Source organism: Mauremys reevesii, linkage group 2, assembly GCF_016161935.1.
Source record: "Mauremys reevesii isolate NIE-2019 linkage group 2, ASM1616193v1, whole genome shotgun sequence".
Taxonomy (NCBI): domain Eukaryota; kingdom Metazoa; phylum Chordata; order Testudines; family Geoemydidae; genus Mauremys; species Mauremys reevesii.
In genome coordinates, this window is record NC_052624.1 from 212,354,113 (window position 1) to 212,380,013 (window position 25,901).

At 45.9% G+C, this 25,901-nt stretch overlaps 1 protein-coding gene across 2 annotated transcripts in view; it reads left to right on the forward strand.

Moving 5' to 3' along the window:
* Window positions 1-1,750: 1,750 nt before the first annotated feature.
* Window positions 1,751-25,901, forward strand: part of DSG2 (desmoglein 2) — a 55,455-nt gene continuing 31,304 nt past the window's right edge. Inside the window, exon 1 of one of the 2 annotated variants that reach the window (XM_039526752.1) lies at window positions 1,751-1,938. In XM_039526752.1, the coding sequence (XP_039382686.1) occupies window positions 1,891-1,938 (48 nt within the window). In that variant the 5' untranslated portion in view covers window positions 1,751-1,890. The remainder of the gene's footprint in view (window positions 1,939-25,901) is intronic. The other variant, XM_039526751.1, reaches the window with a different exon arrangement.

Here is a 25,901-nt window from a genome sequence, read left to right on the forward strand (position 1 = left end):
TCTTGGACATGTGGTATCACTGATTTTTTTCTAAGTAGCAATATGATGTGCATAGAAAGGCAGCAGTAATTTCTATATCACTATTTCCTAAATCAACAAAAGTGAAGACAGTCTGAGATAATGCTGGTTCTCTGCCCTCAACTTACCATTTTGTGTCTAGTTATTGCAGCTGTTTCAAATGGAGTTATTTAGGAGATGCTGCATGTATAATGCAAAATGCTCCGGGTGGCTATTCCTCTGAAAGAGTCCTAATTCTGTTCATGATATTACAATTGGTTGCTTCAGAAATGATAAGAAAAGATATTTACCACAGTTGAGTCTAACCTGATCAATGCTAATTAATCACCATCTATTAGCATTAAGGTGTTCCAATCCTTGTAAAAGTAGGAAGCATGCTTACCTTAACCTTTCCCCCTTAGTGGGTATCATTAGATTCTGGACTGGTCAGTGCTAATTAATCAAGAGGTGGTATTGAGCAGAGAGCAGTATCAGAAATGGTACAAAGGAAATGGCTTTCAGGTTATGGAACACAGATTAGGAGTATCAACATTGACAGGTTGTGTTGGAGCAATTCTTCTTTCTACTTTCCCACGAGTCCATGTTTTTCCTGGGAAGCTGCATTACTCATTAATGAAGGCTACCTCTTTGTGAAAGGATTATCTGTAAAGCATACTCTGCTTGCTATGACTTGTGGTGTTCTTTCATATGGTGAAAAAAAATAATGGAACGAGCCTTCCTTGTATTTGAAATCCTCATACAAACACATGTTCAGCCCAAGCCTGCCCAAAGACAAAAGCAGGACTCTGTATGAAGAATCCTTTATGAAAGATACCCTGCAGCGACTGGGCAAAAGACTTGTGGTGTGAGAAGCAGATAGACGAAACAATCAAAGATCAACATAGAAAACAAGTAACATGGTCAGTTTTATTAGAGAAACTCGGTACTGACGATAGTGGGGATTTTTTTGCCCAGATCCTAATTGGAAAAAAAGTGGCTGCAACATTTAAAAAACAATATTCAAAGTTCTCGCCCTAGAAAATCCAAGGAGCGACCAGCCCTAAAGGATAAACAACCCCCCGATCCTTGTAAGTGGTCCCTCCAGGAGGAGACGGAGGTATTGCCCCTGCCCGTGCAGTTGCTGTTGGGTGAAGGAACAGAGTCGGTCAGGGTCCAGGGCTGGCCAGCTCCGCTCGTGTGTGTTGTAATAAACCGAGGAGCCCCCCGCGAAACGAGCCAGGGCTTGCTGGGCCAGCAGGGCCTTCGCAGGTAAGCGGCTGCGTTGTATGTGGCCGGCGCTTCCATCCAGGCACAAAACGTCCCCTTCGTTCTCCGCTCCGTGGCTCGCTGCGGGGAACAAGGGGCAGCCGTGGCACAGCCAGTGTTTGAGTTCACAGGTGTAGCGCCGGCAGCTTGGACTTTGTCTGCCTCCCACCTGTGTCTGCCCCCGACAGAAGCCCGGGGAGCGGGCTCGGCCGCGTCACGCGGGGAAGGGAAACACGTCCCCACACGACGCTGCTGTCTCTTGAAGCGGCGGCGACGGCGGCGGCTCCTGAGGGGTCCGGCAGCTCCAGCCCCTGGCTCCGGTTAGTCCGCAGCAGGAGGGAGGCAGGGCGGCCTCTGCCCCTCCCCTTTGCTGAAGGGGCCTGGGAGCTGTCACCCCCCCCCCCCCTCTCCCCGCGCCCTGCCCCGGAGGAAGGCGGGATTCACCTGCCCCCTCCCCCAGGTGTACAAATGTCGGGCCAGCCTCCCGGCCCGGCACACTCCACCCCTCCGGGCTGCCTTCCCGGCCCCAGTGCGTCGGCTGCCGCGGGAAGGATCCAGCCCCGCACGGAGTCTCGCCCGGGGGCGGCTGCTTTGGGCGCCGGGGGAAAGCGGGCGAGGCACTCGGCCATGGCGCGGGTCCCGGGAGGGCTGGAGGCGCTGCTGCTGCTGGTCACGGTGAGTCCCGGGCCCGGCGGGGAGGCGCAGCGGGGGCCCGCTGCCGGAGGGTCGGCGGGGGCAGAGGGGGGTGTAGCTGCCGTGCGGTAAGAGCCTTGCAGGATTGCACGGGGCCGAGCGGGACTGGGGCCGCTTCCCTGCCGCCACGCCCGGCCCGCAGCCGCACCTCGCCCCGCCGGGCTGTTCCTGCCTTCGGACAGCGGCGGTGGGACTGGCGGGCGGGGACACCCGGGCCGGGCGGGAGCCCCGCTGCGCGTGGGGCGCTCTCAGCGCTTCGCCCCGTGCTGAAGGGGCTTGAAACACAACTCGCTGCCGAGCTGCGTGGGGAGTGGGCCTGGTCGGCTGGAGCGGTGATTTTACACCGTCTTCCAGCTGTTGAATGTGGCCATTCCCACCAGGCCCTGGCTGCTCTGTCCTCAGGGTTTGGGCAGGACTCTTAACCCAGTGAGGCTTCCGTAACCTTGCCAGTCCTGTTGGTTTTGTTCCCACCTATCTTGAGGGGATACTGCTAAGTTAAGCAAAACTTTCCAAATGAAGAATTCTATTTACTGACATTATTAATATCTTAGGGGTTTTTTTTTTAATCTCTTAATAAGCTAATATACTTTTCAGTGGTTTTGCTGGCTGTTTATAGTCAGAGCTGGTTGGAAACATAATTTCCATCCTGTGGAAACTTTTGGGGAGGGGGAGTTTAGGGGGGTGGAGGAGGGAAAATAATCCTGAATTGGGATGAAAAGTCAAAATTTCAAAAAATGTGGTGGGACTGTGCAGCTCATCAGGTGTGGAACTGGGTCAACTGGCCTCCCTGCCTGCCTTCCATTGAAAGTTTTGATGAAATTGACATATTCCCATGGAAGATTTCGCTTCCAGTGAAATCTCCATTTTCAAATGGAAAACTGCTCAGCTGACTTTTTTTGACCCACTCCATTTATAGTTTCCTAAGCTTCAGACAATAACAGCAAACCATAGGGATACTATCAACTTAAAAGTCACCTTTGTTGGAAAATGTTTTACTCACTGTTGTACGAGTTACAATGGGTGAACTTACACATTTTAACTGGTTTGAAGTTTTCACTAGTTTTACCATTATTCCTGATCCTGCAGGACAGACCGTTGGCCTTTCCTAGACTAGGAAAAAGGTGCTTTTTCTCAGTTGTTAGTTCAAGCCTAGGCAGGACCATAGGCTATAACTAGGGTGACCAGATGTCCTAATTTGGGGGACTTTTTCTTATATAGGTGCATATAGCTCCCCCACCCCCGTCCTGATTTTTTACACTTGCTATCTGGTCACCCTAGCTATAACCCAACTTGTTAAAATCAAGCTAATGGTGTTAAACAGTGCCTAAATTAGTGTCAGATGGGATATTCCATCAAATAAAGCTAGCTCGATTGGAAAAAAGCACTTTTTTTCCTAGTGGCCCATCTGAGCAAATCAGATTAGAAGATCAGGGTCATTTTATAATATTATTTTAAATTTATTATGTATCAAGAAGACATTGAAAGGTTTAGAAACAATCATATATATTTAAATTCTACATGTCCTCTACCTTAGAAAGATCAGGAATGTGATCTCTTCTCTTCCCTGTGTTTGCTGAAGGTATCTTTGGAGAACTTGGCTCTTAGTGGAAGGGGCTGATGTGTTGAATCTGTAACAAAGAAATCTTTTCTTTTCTTTCAACATTCTGTGTCTCATCTGAGTCAGTGAGGACTAAATAAAAACAAAAGCAAGAGTTTTAAGGAGTGGCTAAATTATGTTCCCAAAACATTTGTTCAAGTTTCACTTCCTTGATACCTGTGATGTCATGATTGTAAGAGAGGGCCAGGTATCCATAGAGGGTTTTGTTTGTTTTACAAAAAAAACCAGGATGACAAGATGTGACTCTCCAATGTGAAAAACATTTGGTGGGGCAAACTTTTAGGCCTTCTTCATACATCCCAAGGAAGCAAATATGGGCTCTTTCCTTCTCCACCTTTTGTTTTGTTTGTTATAACTTTGCAGGGCAAAGTTAGTTTTGTAAAAGATAATTTTTACAAATTTTAAATTTGGCCTCACCCTGTCTCTTTACAAGTCACTGTGACAGGAACTAATATTATTAATGGGAATAAAACATGGTGACTGGGTTGTCCCCTTTGGTGATGAAAGCCATGAGAGGAAAATATTTGCAAAGAAATCCTTGTGGTGATTTTTCCAACAGCATCCTAATAGGAGGGCAGTGTTTTCTGCCCAAACCCATATAAAAGCATTACGCAGCCTGATGGATTTCCCCAAGTTTTTCCCAGTTGTAGAGTGATATGTGTAGTGGAGTGTAAGCAGCGCCAAGCTTCACACACTAGTCAGCAGAGCATGCTAGCTTTGATTGAGCTAGCATGCTAAAACTAGAAGTGTAGATGCAGAGAGGTGGGCTAACCGCACAAGTAAATACCGAGGGTTCCATGTAGGATTGTACTCAGGGCAGCTGTCCATCCTATCACCTACACTGCTATGGCCACAGTTCTGTTTGAAGTGTACTAGCTGGATCAAAGGTAGAGTGCGTATTTCAACCTAGGCTAAAAATCACACTTTCGGCTCCAGACATGCTGTAAATGAGATCAGACTCTGACTCATGGTGTTTAAATAGAGGGCTTTGTTACAAGGGTGGAGTGTACTCATTCTCATCCTCCTGAATAGGTAATTTTTCTGTTAGCAATTCCCTGGGAAAATAATTCTGAGCTTCTGAGTTGTTTAAGTGAAAGGCTTTCAGGGGTTTCCCTAGAAAATACACTTCTGTTAAAGAAATCTTAAATTAACACTGAAGAGGCCTGTGTACTTGGATTTTAATTTTAGATGCCTATGTGAAATCGGAACAGTTTTTACATTACATTTTTTACTACTGAAAAATCTTTACCTCTACAGTTTTCCTAATCCTCTGAAAGCCTTTAATGCAAAGCAATACATTGATGTGAAAACAGAAATTCAGAAGTCAATATCTATTTGGAAACATCACTCTTCACTAACAAAGGAAGTGCCAATATTAAATCAACAGCCCTTTAAAAGTTTCTACCAATAAAAAACAAACAAAAACCAACGAAATATCAGTCAATCAGATCAAATCTGTGCTTTGGGCTCTTTAAATGAAAAGATGTCAATCCCACTTAGCATATTTAACTGTCTGGTATTTTGTTTCTATTTTACTTCAATCCGTTGTTTTAAAAGTATCAAGAGAGGGCATATGGTTATTCATACACTTCAGACATTTTATATAATACAATGGTTTGCAAAGGTTCCCTATCAGGGCACACCCTGCCCTAAGCATCCAATCTAGTCAAAATCTACACAGGACTCATCTCACCTTCCACTTAAAAATATAGGTTAAGAGCAGGGTAATTTTCCTCTTGACCCCTATTTGTGATTTCCCTGGTAGATTGCAACCTCCAGGGGGAAAACCAATGGCCAGGTTCTGTTCTCAGTGACATCCATGCAGTGTCACTGATTTATAAATAAACTTATTCAGTGAAGATGCAAAAAGTTTAAGGAAGCAAATTGTCATACAGTTTAAGATTCTGTAGCTTCCATAATACGCATCCTTTATAGAACTTGTTCTCTCACTGCGCATAACTCCATTGGCATGAAAGCTGTGTGACGCTGACCTGTCAAGTTTCAGAAAATACTTTTAAAATATAAGTGAATATAAATGAACCATGAGAGCTCACCTGAAGTCAGAGTGACTAGTTTATTTGTGAACTCAAAGCAGTGATTCTCTGGAGGAGCCCCTGGGGGTCTTTGGTAAAAGTTTGCCACCATTCTTTGGTTGAGTTCCGTACCTTTTAATGAAGTTCATTCACCCTGTCTTTAGTTATGGCAAAATTACTCCTGCCATAGATGTTGCCCTCTTACTTGAGTTCGGTTCTGAGAAAGTGATATTGTTTAAAAGGAAATTAATAGTTTTTTTCAGTCCTGCACTACTGGGAAATAGGGTTAATCACAAGGAAATTTTGTGGGAGTCTTACATTAAAATATTGTATCACTGACTCAATGGAAATAACACAGGTATTTTAATCTGATATGAGAGCTAATGTCAGCCTTAGCAAACAAGAATGTGCAATGTATTTGGCTAGATTTCTAGCAAGATCTTTCGTATCATCACTACCTATAATATGACATGTTGCCTTTTTCTTTGAATTCTGCTACAGTACCTAATAGTCTGAATGGTAATGTTTGTATGTCATTCAAAGTAATTTTGTGAATAGTAAATTACAAACTAGGGCTCCAATCCAGCATCAGGCTTCATGCAGGCAGACCTCCTGAACCCATGCAGATGCCCACAGGCATAGAACTCCATTTGTATAGAACAAACTTCAGGCTTGGGGCTTAGAATGGTCAGTATGTTGATTAAAAATTGTAATTGTAACAATAAAAGAAGAGTCCTGGAGATGAATTTCAAATATAGAATCTGGTTTCATTTATTTTTGATAAAAGTTGGCTTAATATTAGTGTTACTTGAAACAACACTTTTCTGTTTGTGATTGTGAAATAGGCAAATGGTGCCTGTGGAGGATTGTTTCCTGTAAAACAAAGATCCATCCTGGAACAGACACTTCCTTGGGCTGGATACGTGTCTTTCTTCAAACATGCTGGAGCTTGAGAGAGACAGTGGGTCCATGGACACACTGACCATGGTGCTAAGTGCAGGGAGACCACAACAGAAAGTGCTTTTAGGTAATGTCAGCTTCCTTAAACAATAGCCTGTAACTAAGTCTTGGCACTTAAGGTATATATACCCTGCATGTCTGCAGAATCATGCTAGTGGAGCTCTCACTGGTGTGCTAGAAATAGCTGAGTAGATGACCCTTTGACATTATGGCTTGGGTTCTGAAGGCCTCCCCCACACAGTCTTCAGAGCCCAAGCTGTAGTCCGAGCCGCCATGTCTACACAGCTATTTTTAGCATGTTAGCTGAAGCCCTGCTAGTATGAGTCTGTGGATGTGGGCTGGGAGGCTCATTCCCAGATGCAGTGTAGACCTACCCATAGGGGCATTTTTTGTAGTGACCTGCCAGATTTGATTTTAATTCTAATTTAATAAAAAAAGTGTTTAACCAGCTTTGATTTTCTTTTGTCTTTTTTTTCCTCTATGCTGCCAGTAAAACCTGATCTAATTTGTAATGACTGGAATTGAGTGTGGTGACAAATTCAAGACAGGGCCAGGTGGATCACCTCAGAGATAGAACATGAAGTCTGACTACCAGGGAGGCTGAAGGCTTATCTACATTTGAAGCGCAAAGTGTCCCATTGTAGTCTGTATATCTACAATATGAGCATTACCTACACCAGTAGGAGGGTTCTCCGGTCAGCATAGGTAATCCACCTCCCCTAGAGGCAGTAGCTAGATTGACAAAAGAGTTTTGTTGACCTAGCGTATCTCTATGGGGACATAGTTCAGCTTTACTATATTGCTCAGGGTTGTGGATTTTTCACACATCTGAGCAATGTAGTTGGGTCGGTCTAATTTTCTAGTGCAGATCAGCCCTGGGTCAGGAGTAGCATAACAATGTATGCACCTACTCAAAGGTAACAGAGGTTATGATCTCTGTCACCCAACAGTGCCAAAAAGGGGCTTGTGTAAACCATCAGATTCACAGGGAGAACTGAACCTCTCTCTACACTCAGAAAACATCACCGAAACATTTAAAGTAGTAACAAAAATGAAAAGGTGTATGCTTTAAGAAGTTTATTAATGAAGAAATACATAAATGAGTTAAGATTCTTAATCATTGTTGGCTTGATTCACAAAGGTAGCAAATGGCTTCAACTCTTCTACTCACCTCTCTTGTTCATCCCTATTTATAGCCAATGCAGAGACTCTGTCTACAGGGTGTAGGAGATGCCCTCAACCTGAGGAGTTATCATTCAGCCCTTCACGGGGGTTAGATTTTAGAAGGCCTAGCAATGGCCCTAAGTCGAGGGTTCTCAAACTGGGGGTCTTGGACCCCTCAGGGGGTTGTGAGCTGTCAGCCTCCAGCCCAAACCCTGCTTTGCCTCCTGCATTTATAATGGTGTTAAATATATTTAAAGGTGTGTTTAATTTATAAGGGGGGTTGAACTCAGAGGCTTGCTGTGTGAAAGGGGTCACCACTATAAAAGTTTGAGAATCACTGGCCTTAGTTGTATTTGTCAATTTCGTTATTAGTTGTTGTGATAGGATGAAAGCATCAGCAAATGGCTAGCTAAGCAGCTGATGTGGAAATGCCTGCAAAATCTTATATGTGGACCTCGAGCCTTCTTAAAAATAAAAAGTGGATCCAAAAGATTTTTTTTGTTCATTATGCAATGGACAAGAAGAAGGTTAAATTTCTCATTTTAGTTCTTGGATAATCTCTTAACCAAAGGATTTTTACAGCCCCCTCTTGGCACCATCCAATACGGTGACACATGGAGCACATTTCACAGCACTAAGTAAAATCCTTTAACCACTTATGCATATGACTATGTTTATACAGCTAAATCGTCCCTTTAACTCTGATCCTGAGCCAAAGCCCAGCGAAAGCAAGCCCTCCATGCACAAAGTTAAGAACATGTGTACGTGTTTAGCATTATAGTCAAAAATTTTGACACAGAGAGAATTTGTGTTTGGAAAGTTCCCTAATCACAATGAGACTTAACTTCATTATGTCACAAGCTTAATTTTTTTCTCAGTGATACTTGTAACACAAAGCAAATATGAAATATCTAAGTTTTAGAAAGGCTGGAATTCTAGATTAATTTAACTCAATAGGAATTTTGCCCATTGAGATCAATGGAACCAGGTTCTCCCCCATAAAGCAGTCATTCTTCCCTTCAAACTGCTTCCTTGACAAAAAGCCAATGATACGGCTTTTGATAATGGATGCTATTTGTACTGGAGGTAGTCTAAAGGCTCCAGATGAGGATCAGGATCCCACAGAGCTAGGCACTCTACATACATAAAGTAAAAATACAGTTTCTAACTCAAAGTTTACAATCTAAACATATGAGACAGATTTTGGGAGGCTTTGTATGCATTTTTAATAAAAGAAAATACAGTCATGATTGAGGTATGCATTTAATTGTACTTTGTAACAGCCTATCCATGAATCCTTGCAAGTGTACATTTTCTACTCATTGGGTGAAATTGTGACCTTACTGAAACCCATGGAAAAACTCCCATTGACTTCAATGAGCCTTGGATTTCATCCATCAAGTTTGTATGTATGTTTCATATTCTGTCAGTGAAATGTTATTTTTCTCTACTAAACAGTGTCTTGGGTTGCTGATCAAGCTCCCATTGAACACATTGGAAAGACTTCAGAATAACCAGATCAGGGCCTTATGGCTCCAATCCACAGCCCTTTACGTAACCAGAATGCTATGTGTCTGCTTTGTGTAGTGACCAGGGAGCAAGGAAGTTACACCAAAGGGAACTCTGCATCTCCATCCCTGTCACAGAGCTGAGGCTCAACACTAATCTCTGTTGCAGTAAGGGATTAGTTGGGAGGGTAGTAACATAGCCAATGTGTCCACAAGATGGTTGGATAGGCTAGACGATATGTAGGGTGAGGTACAGCAGGCCTTTGTAGGCTACTCTAGTGCTGTGGGCACTGCCCCCCAATCGTGGGAGAGAATGCCATTTCCTGACTCAGCTCAACACATGCATAGTTCCCAACTTTTATTCACTTTCAGTGTTTTCCTGTATTTAAAGTTTTTTGTGGGGTTTTAAAGTCTAGGGAGATGTTCAGCTCTCTCGGTAGGTCAGGGGTAGGCAACCTATGGCAGGCGTGCCGAAGGAGGCACGCAAGCTGATTTTCAGTAGCACTCACGCTGCCCGGGCCCTGGCCACTGGTCCAGGGGGCTCTGCATTTTCATTTAATTTTAAATGAAGCTTCTTAAACATTTGTAACCCTTCTGCTGGGCCGAAACGATAGCAGCAAGGGCTGGGTTCAATACATAGGGGTCCCTTCCCCACAACATAATGCAAAACCAGCTCGAGCCCCCACCCAGTGACCTGGGAAAATCTTGCACTCACCCCTGGGCGCCTCGAAGAGGCAATACTTCCCCTCTCGCAAGCACAGAGTCTTGGTGTAGCAGAAAAGGTTTAATTACATGACAAACAACAAGCATTAAATTGGGAAAATACCTCAGCTAGAGTTCATAGGTCAAACCATGAGCAAAGACCCACTCCAGCAAATTAGGCCATGTCCTTCTCTCGGGGCCCTTGAGTCCAGCAACCCCCAAATCACCCACAGTCCCAAAAGTCCCACAATCCAAAAGTCTCTGTCCCAGATCAGTGCAGCCCCAGAGCTCAAGAGTCTCTCTGCAGAGGTCCCCCTCCCCAGCCTGGGTGGGGCACCTTACGTGGTTTCGGGGCCAACTGCCCTGCCTCTTCGTGTTCTGCTTCCACTAGTCATCTCTGCAAACAGCTCAGCTCCACTTGCTCTGTGGGCTGCTCCGCTCTGCCAGCTGCTCTGGTCCACCAGCTGTCCTGTGAGCCACTCCAGCCGTCCTCACGAGCTGCTTGGCTCCACTCACCCAGTGGCTGCACAAACTGCTCCACTCCGCTCTGCCAGCTGCTCTGGTCCACCAGCTGTCCTGTGAGCCACTCCAGCCGTCCTCACGAGCTGCTTGGCTCCACTCACCCAGTGGCTGCACAAACTGCTCCACTCCACTCTGCCAGCTGCTCTGCTCCATGGCTTCAGGCTCCCCCACTCATTAGCACAGTACTCAGTGCTCTCAGCTCAGCAAGTCCAGCTCTTTGGTGATTCCAGCTCTTAGTAGGGGAGCCCCAGTACCAGTGAATTCAGCTCAGTAACCTGCATTTAGATTCTTAAGGGAATCAAAAATTAACTCTGACATTCCACAGTGGAGAGAGGCATAGGTGGCACTGGTGCTTCTGGCTCACACAAGGAGCCTGCACCACCAAGTACAGATCTCTGTCCCCAGCCTCTCTCTCTTGATTGGGTTTTGGAACCCATGTCCCTTGTCTAGCAAGTGCTATTTAGTTGACAATGAAACCCTCTATCATAAGACAGTTTTGTAGTTCCTCATTTACTTAATCGGGATGACAACATTTTATTGCTCCTGCCCCAATAACAAAATTGGGGCTCCCATAGCTGTGAAAATAACCATCCCAGGCTGCTTTGCGGTATGCTAAGTGGGGTGGGAGTGCCCATGCAAATAACTGAAATGCTAATGCGAATATTTGAAACTTCTTTCCGCACTCCCCATAATCTACCACCAGATGTCAGGGTAGAGCTCATCCTGACTCTGCTTACACATTTAAAAAACCTTATTTACTTTACATACAACAATAGTTTAGTTATATATTATAGACTTATAGAAAGACCTTCTAAAAACGTTAAAATGTATTACTGGCATGCAGAACCTTAAATTAGAGTGAATAAATGAAGACTCGGCACACCACTTCTGAAAGGTTGCCGACTCCTGCTGTAGGTCCTGCCAGCATTTTTGTCACCGTTCAGGTATTGTGATTGCATCTTCTGTTACCCTTTACTAAATGCATTGGTTGTTACGCCTCTCCTGATATCAGACTTCAGGTTCTTTCTTGGGGCCACCCTGAATTTATACCCAATTTATCTTTCTGCATCCAGTTCCAGTTAGCACAAATTAAACCAGATTTCACTGGCAGAATTATCCTTCAGGATACATATGCCAGAAAAGACCTCTTCAGGAACAGATTTTTGGTTCTCAACCTGAGACAACATTCAGTCCAATCTCCCGAAAGCACCCACTAAATATAGTGTGGGGAAAGAAATAAAGCCTCCTGCAGAAGTTGAAAGAACAGTTGTAGAGAAACCGAGAGCAATTAATTCTGAATCAGGAGAAATGAACTTGCAGAGGTTGGTCACAGTCTAGATCCCAGTTGAAGAGAAGACAAACTACTCACTGAATGACTTGAATCTGAAATCACGCCTGAGATTGTAATGTCATGGGTATGAACAAAGCCAAAAATTATTCCAGGGTGCCAAATCTAGGGGGCTAGAGGAAAAGAATTAAAATACTCTAATCTCCCTCTAAAAAACTCAAATTCTCAGGTTCCAAAATCTAAACAATCTCACTGTCTCCAACAATTTAAGTCCTTTGCCTTTGATTTCCAAATATCTAATATTGTTGCACCTTTGAGGACTTTTGATCTCAAAACCTTTGGGACAGTGAGATAAATCTGGAAAATAGGGTCAGGTGAACATCAGGTCAGTGGTCTTTTTGACTTAATCTATTAATAACAGAAAAATACTCATCTGTCTTCAGAAATGGAAGAAAAAAGTTCTCTAAAGTGTCAGTTTAAACATGAGGGGCCACATCCACAGCTGGTATAAAACAGTGTAGCTCCATTCACTTCAGTAACTCCTCACTTAGGCCTGGTCTACACTAGGACTTTAATTCGAATTTAGCAGCGTTAATTCGAACTAACCGCTCAACCGTCCTCACCAGGAAGCCATTTAATTCGAACTAGAGGGCTCTTTAGTTCGAATTTGGTACTCCACCCCAGCAGGTGGAGTAACGCTAAATTCGACATGGCTAGCTCGAATTAGGCTTGGTGTGGATGCTAATCGAACTTAGTAGCTCCGGGAGCTATCCCACACTGCACCACTCTGACGCTCTGGACAGCAGTCCGAGCTTGGATTCTCTGGCCAGCCACACAGGAAATGACCCGCGAAAATTTGAATTCATTTTCCTGTCTGGGCAGTTTGAATCTGACGTCCTGGTTGCACATCGGGGCAAGCTCCGCAGCACCTGCAACGATGCAGAGCTCTCCTGCAGAGGAGTCCGGGCAATCCCAGAATAGAAAGAGGTCCCCAGCATGGACTGACAGGGAAGTCATGGATCTGATCGCTGTGTGGGGCGAGGAGTCTGTGCTCTCGGAGCTGCGCTCCAGCAAGCGGAACGCGAAGACCTTCGAGAAGGTCTCTAAAGCCATGAAAGACAAAGGATACAGCCGGGATGCGATGCAGTGCCGCGTGAAAGTCAAGGACCTAAGACAAGGGTATCAAAGTCAGAGCGGCAAACGGATGCTCCGGAGCACAGCCCCAGACATGCCGCTTCTACGAGGCACTGCATGCCATTCTAGTTGGGTCTGCCACAACTGCCCCACCAGTGACGGTGGTCTCCGAGGACGGAATAGTGTACCGGGACAGTTCCTCCTCGATGTTCGCCGATGGGGAAGATGAGGAAGGGTCTTTTGAGGACGGCGCAGGCGACAGCGAACACACTCCCGCTTTCCCTGACAGCCAGGATCTCTTCATCACCCTCACAGAGATCCCCTACCAACCCTCCCCTGCCGTTAACCCGGACTCAGAATCAGGGGAAGGATCAGGCTGTAAGTGCTACACACGTATAAACATTTATTTTTTATAACATTGTTATAGAAAAAATAGAAACAGTATTTACAAAATTCTAAATATTAAACTATGTGAAAAGAAGGTCCACACAAATGGGGATAGAATAATAATCCTCTATCGACAATTCCACGAAGGTGTCATTCAGTTCCTCGCAAAGCCTCCGCATGAGGTTCGTCGGAAGAGGTGCCTTGTTGGGCGCTCCGTGGAAGCAGACTCTTCCACGCCAGGACATCAGAATATAGAGAGGAATCATCGCCTCTACTAGCATTGCTGCATATGGTCCTGGTCTGTGCAGTGCGTCCCGTAACATCCTGTCTTTCTGGGCACGAGTGACCCGCCTCAGGGTGATCTCATTCTGCAAATACTGCATCTAAGTAGGGCAATTAGTGTAGTGTTACTATTGTTAATGGTTTAAAATTAGGTTGCATAACAATGACCCTCGCCTAACAGCCACGTGCGAGAGGCCACAGAGAACAAGCATCCATTGATCGTTCCCGTGCACTGGCGGGAGGGGCTGCAAAAGGCTCATCCTTTCTGCTTTGCACATTGCCTTTAGCAGGAGAGCACAGCTAACCACTAACTGATAAGCAGTATGTACTGCAAGGCTTACCAGGACTTTGTGCAAGAGGGATGCAGCTGTCTTTCCTCGCTTGTGCGCTCTCCAGTGCAATGGCGCCGCCAATGAGAGCGTATTCCGAAATCTCGGACTAGTTCTGAGATCTCCTGAGACTTGGTGCCCTCTTTGGTCTTGTTAACTGAAACTGACTAGACTGTGTTCACTGTTGGCAAACATGTATGTGTTCAAGGAAATCACCTACTTTTTCGCATCACACAGCTTCGGCTCTTTCCCGGACTGCCCCGGCATCCCCCTCGCAGAGGCTGGCTCAGATTAGACGGCGAAAGAAAAAGACTAGGGACGACATGTTCCAGGAACTGATGGCCTGCTCCAGAGCGGAGGCGGCAGAGCAGAGACAGTGGAGGGAGACCCTGTGTCAGCAGCATCGCACACACATCGAACGGGAGGATAGGTGGCGGCAGGAAGACCAGCAGGCGACTCAAACGCTGCTTGGTCTAATGAGGGAGCAAACGGTCACACTCCGGCGCCTTGTAGATGTTCTGCAGGACCGCAGGCAGGAGGAGAGAGCCCCCCTGCACTGTATCTGCAACCGCCCTCCAACGCCAAGAAGTCCTGTCCCCCCCCTCACCCAAAGTTACAAGAAGGAGGGGTGGTAGGGGCCGTGAGAACTGTCACTGCACCGCAGCAGAGCGCTAATGTTCAAGACACCTCTCGCGCTGTAAATTTGTACAAGTTCTTTCCTTACAGCATCACCCAGTCCCAACTCCAAGTTTAAACCCCCCACTGTGTACTACATTATTAAAAGCGGTTTGGTGTTACTCACTGTTTCCGTCACGTTTCTCGTGTCAGAAGACTTTCTGTGTGTGTGTGTGGGGGGGGGGGAATTGTAATTGCAGTGCATAGCCCACAGTACCATGGTACAGACTTGGGTGCAGGGTCAACTGCAGGGCACACACAGACTGCAGTCACTAGGCACCAGGGTCAGTCTGTGTGGTGTATGCTGTCCCGGGTCTTTCGTTGATGTGTATGCTTGTCCAGGGTCCTGGTGCCTGCCATCCCCGAATGTAAAGGCAGGCTTCCCTTAACATGCACTTCGACCGTAGCCACGATCCTCCCCGGTGCCCTGAGCCCCAAAAAGAGCCCTCATCCAGGGGCAGATACTCACCCTTCCCCCGCACCCCTCACCCCTTCCAACGCCCAAACCCACAGCCGTCATGTAAACCCCTATCCAAAGACGGCACCCCTTGCCCCTTCCTGCAAACCCACGCATTCCTGCAACCCCCCCCTACATGCACAACCACCGTAAACCGTCCCCCACCCCACAGACCTATGTAGGAGCAGGAGGCTGTCCGTCCTGTTTTGGACAAGCGGTCTGTACATCAGTGCACACCGAACCCAGCACAGAATGCTTCCATGTTTCAACCAAGAAACAGAAATGCAAAGTCAACGAAAGATTTATTATTAATTACTGTAACATTTCATTAGTTTTAAAACGTGCTTTGGAAGTGGGGGAAACTTGGAGAACCGGGTTTGTGAGCTCAGATCTAACTCGACACATACAGACACAGGCCCATGATCAGGCTCTCTTAAAATCAAGTGGACAGTCACAGGTTACCCTGCTCTGCGAGGAAACTCGCTTTCAAAGCCTCCCGGATGCACATCGCTTCCCGCTGGGATATTCTCTCGGCACGGGTGTCTGGCTGATCGTAAACAGCAGCCAGGCGATTTGCCTCAACCTCCCAAGCGGCCAAAAAGGTCTCGCCCTTGCTCTCACAGAGATTGTGGAGCACACAGCCAGCAGCAATAACTATGGGGATATTCTTTTCGCTGATGTCCGAGCGAGTCAGTAAGCTCCGCCATCTCCCCTTGAGACGTCCGAAAGCACACTCCACCACCATTCTGCACTTGCTCAGCCGGTAGTTGAAGAGTTCCTTCTCACTGTCCAAGGCGCCTGTATAGGGCTTCATGAGCCAGGGCATTAGCGGGTAGGCCGGGTCCCCAAGGATCACTGTAGGCATCTGCACATCCCCAACCGTTATTTTGTGGTCCGGGAAGAAAGTACCTGCCTTGAGGCGTCTAAACAGACCAGAGTTCCTGAACACACGCGCATCATGAACCTTGCCCGCCCACCCGACGAAGATGTTGGTAAAACGTCCCCTATGGTCCACCACAGCTTGCAGCACCATTGAAAAATAGCCCTTTCGGTTAATGTACTCGCTGGCCTGGTGGGCTGGTGCCAGGATAGGGATGTGAGTCCCATCTATAGCCCCACCGCAGTTTGGGAATCCCATTGCGGCGAAGCCATCTATGATGACCTGGACATTTCCGAGAGTCACTACCTTTGAGAGCAGTTGCTCAACGATTGCGTGGGCTACTTGAATGACAGCAACCCCCACGGTAGATTTGCCCACGCCAAAGTGGTTCGCTACTGACCGGTAGCTGTCTGGCGTTGCTAGTTTCCAGAGAGCTATGGCCACTCGCTTATGCACACTCAGGGCTGCTCGCATGCGTGTGTCCTGGCGCTTCAGGGCAGGGGACAGCAAGTCACACAGTTCAAGGAAAATGCCCTTACGCATCCTGAAGTTTCGCAGCCACTCTGTGTCATCCCAGACCTGCAGCACTATGCGGTCCCACCAGTCTGTGCTTGTTTCCCGGGCCCAGAATCGCCGTTCCACACCATGAACGTGACCCATTGCCACCATGATCTCCACTGCGCAGCGTACCCTGCTTTGAGAGGTCTGTGCCACTCTCCTCACCGCGCTGCCGGAGCCTCCTCGCCCGGTTTCTCAGCAGCTGACTGTTGCAGAGGTGGACGATAAGGTGCGAGGAGTTGACAACGGCCATAAGTGCAGCGATGATCGCAGCGGGCTCCATGCTCGCAGTGCTGTGGCGTCCGCGCTGTAACCGACCAGACAAGGGCGCGAACAGATTTCCCGCCGGCGCTTTCAGGGAGGGAGGGCGTGATTGACGGTTCAATGACGACAGTAACCCAAAACCACCCTCGACACATTTTTTTCACCCAGCAGGCATTGCGAGCTCTACCCAGCATTCCAATGGGCAGCGGGGACTGCGGGAACTGTGGGATAGCTTCCCACAGTGCACCGCTTCGAAAGTCGACGCCGGCCCCGTTAATGTGGACTCAGAAGTTCGAATTAGTGTATTTAGTGTGGATACACAAATTCGACTTCATAAGGTCGAATCCACAAATTCGACTTAAGTAGATTCGAAATAGTCTTGTAGTGTAGACAAGGCCTTAGTCATCCTGGTTAAGGTTGTTTCATTGCTGATCAGTTAGGGTACATGTTCGTTTAACATTGCGCAATGCTCCCTTATAACATTGTTTGGCAGCTGCCTGCTTTGTCCACTGCTTGCAGGAAGAGCAGTGTATTGCAGCTAGCTGGTGGGGGCTTGGAACCAGGGTGGACCAGCAGCCCCCCTCCCATCAGCTCCCCGCTCCCCTGAGTTCCCTGTGTGGCAGCCACCCAGCAGGCTCTCAATTGCTGGGCAGTTCAGCCATCTCTCCCCTCACTGCCATGTGCTGCTCCTTCCCTCTGCCTTGGAACTGCTCCTGGGAGCCTCCTGCTTGATGTGTGGTGGGAGAGGGGGGGCTAATGTCAGGGTGTCCCTTCCCTCTGCTTCTGCTCCCCACTCTTGCCCTCCCTCTCCACAGAGCAGGGGGGGACACACAACAGGGCTCAGAATGGAGGGAGCTTGCTGGCAGCAGCTGCTGTCTCAACTTGCTGGTCTACTAAAAAAGGCAGTGTACTTAAAGGGACAATGCGCATCTCTCTCACACACACATGGTGTGTGTCTCTGTCTGCCATGCTGTCTCCTATCCCTCCATTCCTGCTGCCTTGGAGAGTGTGAGGGTTAGTGCTAGTTCATCATTTATCAGTAAGGCATTCCCTGGGAAATATCCCACCCTCACCACCTCAACCAAGCTTCACAATCACCATTGCTGTGTACAGTATTAAATTGTTTGTTTAAAACTTATTGTGTGTGTATGTGTATGTGTATGTGTATATATACACACACACACACACAAGGAATTTCTTGAAAAATACCTAGGAAGAGATTAATGCAAATTTCCCCAACCTCTGGTAATGCAAAAATGCTGTATTTTGAAGCATTAAATTGTTTGTTTAAAACTTATTGTGTGTGTATGTATATGTACACACACACACACACACACACACACACACACACACACACACACACACACACACAAAATATGTGTGTGTGTGTGTGTATATATATATATATATACACACACACACACACACACACACACACACACAATAAGTTTTAAACAAACAATTTAATACTGTACACAGCAATGGTGATTGTGAAGTGTGTGTGTGTGTGTGTGTGTGTGTGTGTGTGTGTGTGTGTGTGTATGTATAATAAAAATATATGGATGTGTGTGTATATACCTATTGTGACAAAGTTCCTCCTCTGCCTTGGTGGGTCCTGCGCTTATTGGCAGATTTGCTCACCTCAGTGATTTTCCCCTCTGGTGTAACCCACAGTCTGGGTCAACTCCTCCTGTGTCTGATCAGGAGTTGGGAGAATTGGGGGGAACCCGGGCCCGCCCTCTACTCCAGGTGCCAGCCCAGGGCCCTGTGGACTGCAGCTGTCTAGAGTGCCACCTGTAACAGCTGCATGACAGCTACAACTCCCTGGGATACTTCCCCATGGGCTCCTCCAAACACCTTCTTTATCCTCACCACAGGACCTTCCTCCTGGTATCTGATAATGCTTGTACTCCTCAATCCTCCAGCAGTACACCCTCTCACTCTCAGCTCCTTGCGCCTCTTGCTCCCAGCTCCTCACACACAAATCTCACTGACTAACTGGGAGGCTTTTAACTAGTTCCAGCCAGCCCTTGATTGGCTTCAGGTGTCCCAATCAATGTAGCTATCTCCACTGACTTCTAGAAAGATCTTAATTGGCCCCAGGTGTCTTGATTAACCTGGAGCAACTGCTATTTGGTTACCATGGTACCAGGGATTTGTTTAGCTTGGGGCTAACATACCTGTTCCTCACTACTTTACTGTAGCCATCTGGCCTTGCCCCATCCAGGGCCGGCTCCAGACCCCTGCGCGCCAAGCAGGCGTGTGGGGCGGCATTGTCCCAGCAGGGCGGCATTTGGCTCCGGCGGACCTTCCGCAGTCATGCCTGCGGGAGGTCCACCGGAGCCCCGGGACGAGCTGACCTGCCGCAGGCATGACTGCGGAGGGTCCCCTCTTCCCGCGGCTCCGCTTGAGCTCCCGCAGGCATGACTGCGGCGGGTGCGCTGGTCCCGCGGCTCGGACGGAGCTCCCGCAGGCATGCCTGCGGATGCTCCACCGGAGCCGCGGAACCAGCGCACCCACCACAGACACTTCTGCCCCGGCCGCGGGACCAGGCTCGCCACCCTGCTTGGGGCGGCGTAATTTCTAGAGCCGCCCCTGGCCCCATCACACTATCTATATGTCTGGTGAAAAAAATTGTCTGGTGAAAAAAATTTCCCTGGAACCTAATCCCACCTATTTACATTAATTCTTATGGGGAAATTGGATTCGCTTAACATCGTTTCACTTAAAGTAGCATTTTTCAGGAACATAACTACAATGTTAAGTGAGGAGTTACTGTACATTAGCTCTTAAATAACACCCTACACCCACTTGAAATCCATTATGTCTATGTAGACAAGTATGTAAGGTGGATTTAAAACCAGAAGAGAAACTACATTATATCACTATTGAAAAACATAATTTCAGAGATACTCAAAACCCTAGAATCTGTTGAATAATTGAAAGGGAAGAATATGTGTGGACATCATTGATCTTTCCATGTCTTTTGGGTAAACTTGATCTTTGGGTAAACTATGATAGCTATAATAGTTTCCTGCAAATATCCTTGAAAAATCTTATTGCATTAAGACTTATTGCAAAGTTTGTGTTATTTTGGGCCAGGATTGTTTGTAACCCGGAAGATGTGATATGAGGCCTGGGAGTCCAAAGGAATTTTGAAAATGTGCCAGATAATAATGGACATTGGGACAATGAGTGTGAAGTGAATTTCTTGAAAAATACCTAGGAAGAGATTAATGCAAATTTCCCCAACCTCTGGTAATGCAAAAATGCTGTCTTTTGAAGCTTCACCCTGAGGAGTGAGCAGGGCCACCCGGGCGGGGGCAGGGGGGCAAGTGGGTCAATTTTCCCCAGGCTTCTGGCCCCACAGGGGCCATGCAAGCCCTGGCCTGGCGGCGGTCTGGGTCTTTGGTGGCGTTTTGGCGGCAGGGTGCCCTTCAGTGCTGCTGAAGACGCGGAGCGACTGAAGGGCCCCCTGCTGCTGAAATGCCGCCAAAGACCCAGACCGCTGCCGGGTGAGTATTAGCGCCGCAGCTCCCCCACTTTGCCCCAGGCCCCCTGAATCCTCTGGGTGGCCCTGGGAATGAGTCATTGTCTGATTACAGACAAGATCAAAGCCTCAAGCTGTGTAAAGAAACAGTTGAACTTCCTGGCCTGGGTTCTCGTTCTAAATCTGAGACTGTTATGAACTTGCCAGAGGACGATGTGAAGGCCAAGACTATAACAGAGTTCAAAAAAGAACTCAATACATTCATGGAGGAGAGGTCCGTGACTGGTTTCCCCTGGGGTGCCACCTGGAACTGGGTTTACCACTGAGCCCCCTGACTCACCGGCCTGGGCTGCCTTTAACTGTACTGCCTGTACTGCTGTGACAAGCTACAAAGCCCTTCCAGCCTGCACTTTCACCAGCATACATACAGGTAGGCACACACCCAGCTGCAGTTACATGCAGATTCTCTGACCAGCCCCTGCATGGGAAGACTCCAACTAGAGTACCTCCCAGATCCTCAGGCACTTACTGCCTCTGGAATTGAACCCAAAATTATACCATCTTGCGCTGCACAGGGAACTGTACAGCCTAAGCTTGTAAAATTTGCCCCCTCCCTCAATGTGGAGAGGCATATGCAACAAGCTTTCTGCCCTCCAGTTATGATTCCCCCCACACTGGTTTAGATAAAGCAAAAACAAGTTTATTAACTACAAAGATAGATATTAAGTGATTATAAGGGATAGCAAACAGATCAAAGTAGATTACCTAGCAAATAAAAAAGGCAAACTAATTTTAATATATTAAATAGATTGGTTATGAATAGCAGATTCTCACCCTAAGAGATGATACAGGCATGCTGCAGATTCTTAAGGGGCAATGCTTACTGCTTAAAAATCCCTTTAGCCTGGGTCCAGCACTTCCCCCAGTTCAGTCTTTTGTTCCTCAGGTGTTTCCAAGAGTCTTCTTGGGTGGGGAGTCAATGAAGAACCCAGAAGATGTCTCTCCCTTGCTCTGTATAGCTTTTGCATATGGTGGAAACCCTTTGTTTTAAATCTTGGTTCCCATGCCAGTCAGTGGAAAAATACTGACGTCCCAAGATGGAGTCCAGCACCAGGTGACCTAGTCACATGTCTCTGTAGAGTCACAGCAGCCATCCCCCATGGGCTGTTTGGCGTGTTCACAGGAAGGCACACCAGGTGGGAGCTAAGCTTCTCCTACCGCCTATTATTTCTTTCTAATGACTCATTAATCTAAATGGGCCTTTCCCAGCCAGCCATCTAGACTGAGAGCATTTTGCCTAGTGTTCACAGGAATAGCTACATGTGAAATAGATACCTAGTCAATATTCATAACTTTGGATACAAATATGATATATGTGTACTGTGACAGGTTCCCCCCAGGGTGCCACGTGGAACTGGGGTACCACTGAGCCCCCTGACCCACCAGCCTGGGCTCCCTTCACACTGTACTGCTGTGACAAACTGCCCATCCCACATATAGGTAGGGACACATCCAGCTGCAGTTACATGCAGATGCTGTGACCAGCCTGTGTGGGAAGACTCCAGCTAGGGAACTTCCCAGCTCCTCAGGCACTCACCCCCTCTGGAGTGTAAACCCAAAATTATACCGTCTTGTGCTGCACAGGGAACTGTACAGCGTAAGCTCATGAAATTTGCCCCCTCCCTCAATGTGGAGAGGAATACGCAACAGCTTTCTACCTTGAGTTATGACTCCCACACACTGGTTTTAAACAAAGCAAAAACAAGTGTATTAACTACAAAAGAGAGATTTTAAGCTATATCCAAACAGATCAAAGCAGATTACCTAGCAAATAAAAACACAATCTAAGCTTTATACTACAGATCAGATATGAATAGCAAAACTTCACCCTAAGTGATGATACCAGCAGGCTGCAGATTCTTAAGGGGCAAGCTGCACTTGCTTACAGCTTGAAATCCCCAGGGTGTTCCATTCACCGGCTAAAAATGCTTTTAGCCTGGGTCCAGCACTGCCCCCAGTTCAGTTCAGTCTTTGTTCCTCAGGTGTTTCCAGGAGTGTCTTTGGGTGGGGAGTCGGTGAAGACCCATGATGATGTCACTCCCCCTGCCTTATATAGCTTTTGCATAGGATGGGAACCCTTTGTTTTAAAGCTTGGTTCCCACGCCAGCCAGTGGAAAAATACTAATATCCCAAGATGGAGTCCAGCACGAAGTGACCTAGTCACATGTCCCTGTAGTGTTATAGCAGCCATTACTTGGAGGTTGTCTGCAGCATCCTCAGAAAGGCCCCCAGGTGGGAGATAAGCTTCTTCTAAGGCCTATTGTTCTCCGTAATGGTTCATTAACTTGAATGGGCCCTTCTCAGCCAGCCATCTAGACTGAGAGCCTTTTGTCTAGTGGGCATTCCCTAGTATAAACACATTCGTAATACAGATACATAGTCAATATTCCTGACTTCACATACAAAAATGATACATGCATACAAATAAGATAATCATCTTCAGCAAACCATAACCTTTCCAATGACACCTCATGTACCTTATCTTGCATAAAATACACCGTAATTATGATATAATATATCATTAATATCACTATGAAGAATAGGGAGTGCAGTGTCACAAGGACCATAAATGGCTATTAGCCAGGATGGGCAGGGATGGTTTCCCTATCCTCTGTTTGCCAGAAGCTGGGAGTGGGCGACAGGGGATGGATCACTTGATGGTTACCTGTTCTGTTCATGCCCTCTGGGGCACCTGGCATTGGCCACTATTGGAAGACAGGATACTGAGCTAGAAGGACCTTTGATCTGACCCAGTATGGCTGTTCTTACGTTCTCACAGGCAAAACCCAGTTGTGGGTTTTGGAGAACTAACATTGACCACAGCCTGAGGTTTGAGATGGGGTGACCTCTGAGAAGCTTTTTAGCATGTATGTCTTTTCTTTATTGTTTTTAAGATGTTTTCTCATCAATGCTTTCCTTTTAAGAAGAAATGTTTGCTTAGAAAGAGTTGTGTGGTGACATGTAACTGTGGGCAATTATATGTTCATAGCCTTCAGAAGGAAAGCAAAGATGCTGGCCTGTTTAGGTAGTCTGACTTTTTTAGATTATCACAACATAATGCAGGGAGCTGCCTTAAAAAAACAGGAGGGAGAGAGATGGGGTCTTAACCCAAGAGAGGAGCTGGGAGTCTTCAGTAGGTGCCCTTTAGGGACCACAGAGGGAGAATACAGGTGCAGTTCCCCTGAACTGTGCACACACTATTGACATATGGAAAAAATATCTAATACATTTTAGAGTATAGGATATGGAGTTAAAGGCTATTATTGTAAAGGTTTCTAGGGACAGAATTACCTCTTTCACTTCATAAGTATAAATGAAGAAGTTATTTTGATATATCCTTGCTTTAAGACATTACCTGAAACCTTTTCGATACTTCTGCGTGATCCGTGGCCTAACAGGGCAGAGGTACTCCAGAAGAGACAAAGGTTCACCCTAATACTGCTGACTTCAGCATTATGGGCCTGATCCTACACCTGTCTGAGTCAATGGAAGTCTCTCATTGACTTATTGTTGAACCAAGAGGTGATCACTTATGCATAAGAAAAAGAGAATTAATTAATTCTTGCGTGCTTCCTGCTTCTCTTAAAAGAAAGGCTTGCAAAGATCCTAACCTTGTTTAATTTTCTAATTATAAAATATTTGTATACTTTATAGACTGTGGGTAAAATTTTCAAAAGTACTTAAATGACTTGCAATCAGGATGGATACAAATCAATGATTTTTTTTTTAATTTTAAAAAATGATTTTTTAATCAAATCTTTTTTATATTTAAATATGCTTTTTCCTCAAAAAGCATTTTATCAAAAAAAATCCAATCTTTATAGCTCAAAGATATCTCAACATGGAATAGGGATTATAAATTCTAATTCTATAGAATGAGACAATATATTCGTGTAATGTTTGAGAAAAGTTTTAGAAATGAGTTCTAATAGTTCATGGATTAGGGACCCAATTTTATGGAGCTCCAGGGGCTTCTGTAGAGATTACTTAGGTTAATCTTTCTATCTACCAATGGATCTGTCTAGAAGATACCATCAGAGATGCTTAGTTTTGCAGTTCTCAAACTATGGATTTGTGTCTGCAGAGATAACATGCTTGTTAGCAGCAAAAATGTTTTAAAATAAATAAATAATATAGAGAGGTGAGAAATAACAGACCTCAACCCTATTGTCCATATGCAAATTTGTGTACACAGAGTCAATCCCTTACCTCTCTAAAAGTGCAAAGTTTCAAAAAGTTCAGTGAATAGAAGATTGTTGGGGGTGGAATAGATCTGGACAAGGAGAAGAAGTCTGGAGATAAATGTGAGAAGTGAGGGACAGGCAGTAGAAACAAAAGTGAAACTGTTTGAGCAGCATATTCCAGAAGTCTTGTGCTCTTTCTGAGTGTAGCCTTCACTGATTTGAAATCTACCATATCAATGTCTCACTAGAAGGGAAAACCTATAATGGCAGCAGGCCGTAGAAGAGGCCCAGTTTGGGAATATTTTAATGAAATTCCTCTATCTGTGGTAAGACAGACATGTGCAAAATGCAAACAGTGCAACAAAGAAATGCAAAGCCTGGTTGCCCCAATGAAACAACTTCATGAGAAGTGTTCCTTCTCGGGAGGAAGCTGCATTGAAGATGATGAAAGGAACATGTCGGAACATGCAGGATCTTCAGGTTGGTAAACCTTTTTATTTCATACTTCTTTCTTAAGGACTGCCTGTCTTCCTTCTGGACTATTCTTGAATTCTCAAGTTTGAGCAAAAAGTATAGTTGTTACTCTATAGTACTATAATTTTAGATGCAGTTGTGATTTAAAAATAAATAAATAGCTGAAATAGGCAGATCTTCCTTTTACAATTTCACCTTTAAAGTACTATTGAGTGTCAGTGGATGCAATGAGTAATACTAAATGAGCAGTATGGTAATAATACTTAAATAACTGCATTGACTTATTTTGTTTAGGAGACTCCATCCTCAACATACAGGATCCTGAAGACTATCTACCTTCAAGATCACCATCATTTTCTATAGTTTCAGAGTTATCTGCCAATTCTAGAGTTTCAGTCACATCATGTATGTCACATAGCCTCACTATATCAGCTGTAGCAAAAAGAAAAATAAAACCTCCATTATCCAGAAAAAAACATAGATACCTTTGTGATAAGAACCAGTAGATTACAAAAAAAAGATAATTGAAGAAAAAATTGCCTGGCTTGTATGCAACAAACTCTCCTTTCTGTACGATTGAGAACCCACACTTCATTAACATGGTTCAGTCATTAAGACCAGGATAGAGTCCACCCAACAGAGCAGATATCGCAGGCAAATTGCTGGATATAAAGTGCATGAAAGAGAAATTGAGCAGTGTGCCAACGGTCTAGAGGGTAAAATTGTTAACCTGAGTCTTGATGGGTGGAGCAATGTCCATGATGATCCTGTTGTATGTGCTTGTGACAATAGAAGAGGGAATGTCTTCCTTACAGAAACAATTGATACATCAGGAAATGCGCACACAGCAGAATACTTACAAGAAGTAGCAGTAAAAGCTATAACAAACTGAAAAAAAATTCAAATGTCTAGTATGCAGCTTGGTCACAGACAATGCTACAAATATATCCAAGATAAGAAGAAATTATTTGGAAGA